At 42.0% G+C, this 3,867-nt stretch overlaps 1 protein-coding gene across 1 annotated transcript; it reads left to right on the forward strand.

Annotated features, from left to right (window-relative positions):
- The first annotated feature begins 2,489 nt into the window (after window positions 1-2,489).
- LOC6556005 (probable serine/threonine-protein kinase nek3) lies at window positions 2,490-3,469 on the forward strand. Its single transcript, XM_001982832.3, has one exon. It carries the CDS (start codon window positions 2,501-2,503, stop codon window positions 3,467-3,469), a length of 969 nt encoding a protein of 322 aa, XP_001982868.3. The 5' UTR covers window positions 2,490-2,500.
- Window positions 3,470-3,867: the final 398 nt, after the last annotated feature.

Below are 3,867 nucleotides of genomic sequence, written 5' to 3' on the forward strand. Positions count from 1 at the left end.
TGACCGCAACTGCCCAGAATGCGGCGTCGAGGAAACTGCCGAGCACATTATTTTTAATTGCCGGAGATTCGACCGCGACCGGGAAGGCTTAATGGGGAATATAATGGAGCCGTCGACCCTAGGGGAGCGCATGATCTCGGACCAGTGTTTCTGGGACCAGTTCAGCAAGTTCGCTGCGGACTCGATGAAGCGGTTGCGTGCAGCTGAGAGGGAAAGAGCCAGAATACGCCCACCGGATTAACACAGAGCGCACCCTGGCCCTGCGAAGCATAGCCTAGCGGTAGTAGCGCAGGGACTCCAGGATCTACCTTGTTCCTGTTATTCCAAACAACCCGAACCCCTCCTCCTCCTCCCTCCCCAACCACCCGCAAACGTGTATATATTTGTATATCCTCAATCAACACAAATAAAACCTGATTTAAAAAAAAAAAAAAAAAAAAAACATATGTGTACTATATAAAAGTGTGTATCCCAGATGCTTGTTTGTATATATATTGTCGCAGCATCAGTCAGGATTAGTTGTAGAAGTTTACCAGTACGACTAGTGGCCCCATCTTGTTTGCCATGCTGTACCCGTCACGCAGAACGCTCCAACATGCTGCCAGTTGTACCGCCCATAACCCACCGCCCACTTTCCACCCAAAACAGCAGCCCAGCCACCCAGCCACCCACCTCCCAGCCGCTACTGGTAGCCTTGTCCTTGTGTTGTGTCTTGTCTTGTTGAAGTTTTCTGCACCGACGTTGTTGTAACTGGCTTTGGCTGTTTGTCTTGTCTATTCCATTCCATCGGAATGTGTGCCGGGGAAGTTGCTCTCGTTTTGTTTGCTTAACTCATTGCCGTTGAAAAGGCCATAGAAATTAGTTAGGTAATTTCGCCGAAAGTTCCACTAAAAGTAAAATTGAAATGTTTTTTAAAAGCCCTATTTAGAGAGCTCAACGCAAGAGTTCGACATTCACACGAACACTCGACCTGGCATACGGAAATAGCCAGATGCCGATTCGATTTTGTAATCTTGAACAAACTATATATTCTTTATAAATAAAACATTTAGTGATATCATTTAATCGCTGACGGCTTTTACATACATCAGCAGAACCTCTCATTATTTTATTTGTTTAATTGGCATATCACTCTTTCGAAGACAGTTTGCATTGATTTGATCTCATGCATCGGAGCAGAAACTAATTCTCCCGTCATTCAGTTCCGGCATCTAAGCATGTTCAACTGTGAATGTCCTCCTGCCACATGAGGATGTGTCCACCAGGAAGATTGTACGACATATGGCCTTCAATAGGTCAAATGCAGTCAACAATGTGGCCCCTTTATTCCTCAATAAAAAAGGCGATTCCAATCGATATGAGCAGGTGGGCATCGTCACCTGTGGATTAGGATGTGGATCAGTTTTACCTGATGTATACACTGATGTTTCGAAAATGCGGCCCTGGATTAGACTATCAGATCCAAGAAAACGCAGTCGCTTATCAACCGCAAAATGCAGGGGATGGAGAAAAACTACCAAGACAATACTTTAGAGACTTATAATACAAATTCTGTAAAGTAAAAACAAATAAGTAAGGGCAAATATTTAATCTTTCCTTATTTAAAAATAGGTATATTTCTGAAACGTTTATGCCAAAAACATTTAATAGCCATATCAAACAGCATGAGATGTTGGGCATTAATTAGCCAAAACAGCTAGTTCATATAACAAACTGCGTTCATTCTTCTACTTTCGACTAATTGTGGACTTGTGCGGGTCGTTTCATTGATTTATGGCTGCTAATTTCAACGCTTGGCGTTCAAAGTATTAAATAATAAACTCTATTCCGCCAGGACCCTCTCGATCCCGCTGTTTTTCCGATTACCCGTCATAACTCCACCCACATCATCTTCCTCGAGCTCCTGCTGAGCTGCAGTGTCGGTCTAGATGAGGCGCCATGCAATACGAGACTATAGGAGCGAGCTCCCTTTCTGGTCGCCCGGCAGACTTCAGAAGTGTTTCCCTGGATTTTATGGGCCAGTTTGAAACTCGGGCGGGAGTTTTGCCGTTCCCTCTGGACGTGTAATGAAATTAAAGGCGTAATGCAATACAGCTGGCAAAGTTTTTGCAGCGGGTATTTCCATGGGTTCTCGTTAATATTTGCTCTTTTGCCCGCCAGTAGACGTCGTCGCTTCTCCAGCCAGGCATTAAATTTAATTAATATTTTCCGTTTTTTAACAGACTGCGGTCTTCAAACAATTTGATACCGTTCGGCTTTTTTTTTGAGATGCTATTTTTTCCAGCATCTCTCTGTTTGAGAATATTTTGTAATATAAAAGTGAAATTTCATGCTACTTTGAACATTTGATAAACCTATGCAACTTCAATCAACTTGGCCTTGCTTTTTAATTCAGAATCACTTTGACATTACTGTGAAAATTCAGTTCCTTAATTCAGTATCACTAGCAAATTGCTGGCAAACAGACTTTTCAAGCTAAATAAGTAAAAACAACTAAGAAATGAGTTCACAACCAAATTTAACTCCACCAGGAAATTCAGCCCCAAAAAAAACGGTTCGCAAGATCCCCGAGGAGTCCTCAATATCCACTGTCCACCCGGTGGCCACATCTACACCAACTTATATGACACGCAACCGCCAAAGGCTTCTATCGCTCCAGATGGATTCTAATGCATTCATTTCGAAAAATTCGTCATTGGTGGATCCAATTCCACCCACGTTCGAGCATATTCGTGGCCGAAAGGATATTCACGATCCTAGTACTCCAAAAACTCCTATATTCCCAAGGACTAGATCCCGGAATTTACCAAATACTCCAGTGCGTGTTACCTCAAATAAAAATACCCCTAAGCCGAAGACACCGGCTCAAAAAAAGAAAACTCCTGCAAAGACGCCAAAAAAGACTCAAAAAACTACGCAAAATATTGCAGCATTAAATTCACCGCCAGCAGTGGAATCACACATTGATTCAACCGAGATGTCACTGAAAATTCTGCCAAAGAACTCATCAGAAAAATCAATTATATTACCAGAATCACAAATGGTGTCCCCATCGAAACCTTCGAAAGAGCTATCAATTGAAGAACCAGTGAAGTTGCCAACGATATCATCAAAGATGTCATTAATGATTTCGTCGATGAAGTCTGCACTTAAGCGAAAGATGTCTCGTGAAGTAAATTCACCTGAAGAAGTATCCAATAGGGAAAATTCCGCTGCAGAAGATAGTTCGGAGTCGCCTTTAAAAAAGGCTCGTCTCAATATATTCCAAGTTAATTTGGGATCACCATTCTCCATGATACGCTGCAAGAAACTTAAATCAATCGCAGTAGATGAAAATCAGGAATCATATGAAGCACCTCCTGTTAATTTAGGCCAAATCAACACAAGTATGGGCATGGAGTCCACTGAAACCACCAACTGTTGTACAACAAAGAAAGCAAGGATTAACCAATTATGTTTTATTTCGTAAGGTCATCAAAGCTTTACAAAATATTTTTTTTACTGGTTGCTTTGGTGAGTAGGATACGATTTTTATAGGAATGTTCTGAATTGTTACCATATATCTTATTCCATGGGTACCAATGTTCTTGGATGCTCCTAAATATACATCAATGCCACGCGGCAGGCCTTAAAACTTATTCCTTTGCCGAGTTCCAGCACCAGCCTGATTGTATAATCTACACTCTTGCAGACGATAAAGTTCTTTCAGCGCACTTTGTAAGCTGGCAAAATGCACAGAAATGGCATTATCACGTTGCACACAGCTAATTTGCAAGCAATGGACGAGGAGGTGGAATACAGCCATGGACGGGAACGGGGTACAAAAAGATCGGCCAAAGAGAAAAGAAAACTGAATTATATTTGCAC

The sequence above is a fragment of the Drosophila erecta genome, unplaced genomic scaffold (assembly GCF_003286155.1).
Source record: "Drosophila erecta strain 14021-0224.00,06,07 unplaced genomic scaffold, DereRS2 tig00000442-arrow-arrow-pilon, whole genome shotgun sequence".
In the NCBI taxonomy this organism is placed as follows: Eukaryota; Metazoa; Arthropoda; class Insecta; order Diptera; family Drosophilidae; genus Drosophila; species Drosophila erecta.

Excerpts from the sequence above, each read along its gene's own strand:
- LOC6556005 (XM_001982832.3), top strand. The coding sequence starts at position 2,501 with ATGAGTTCACAACCAAATTTAACTCCACCAGGAAATTCAGCCCCAAAA.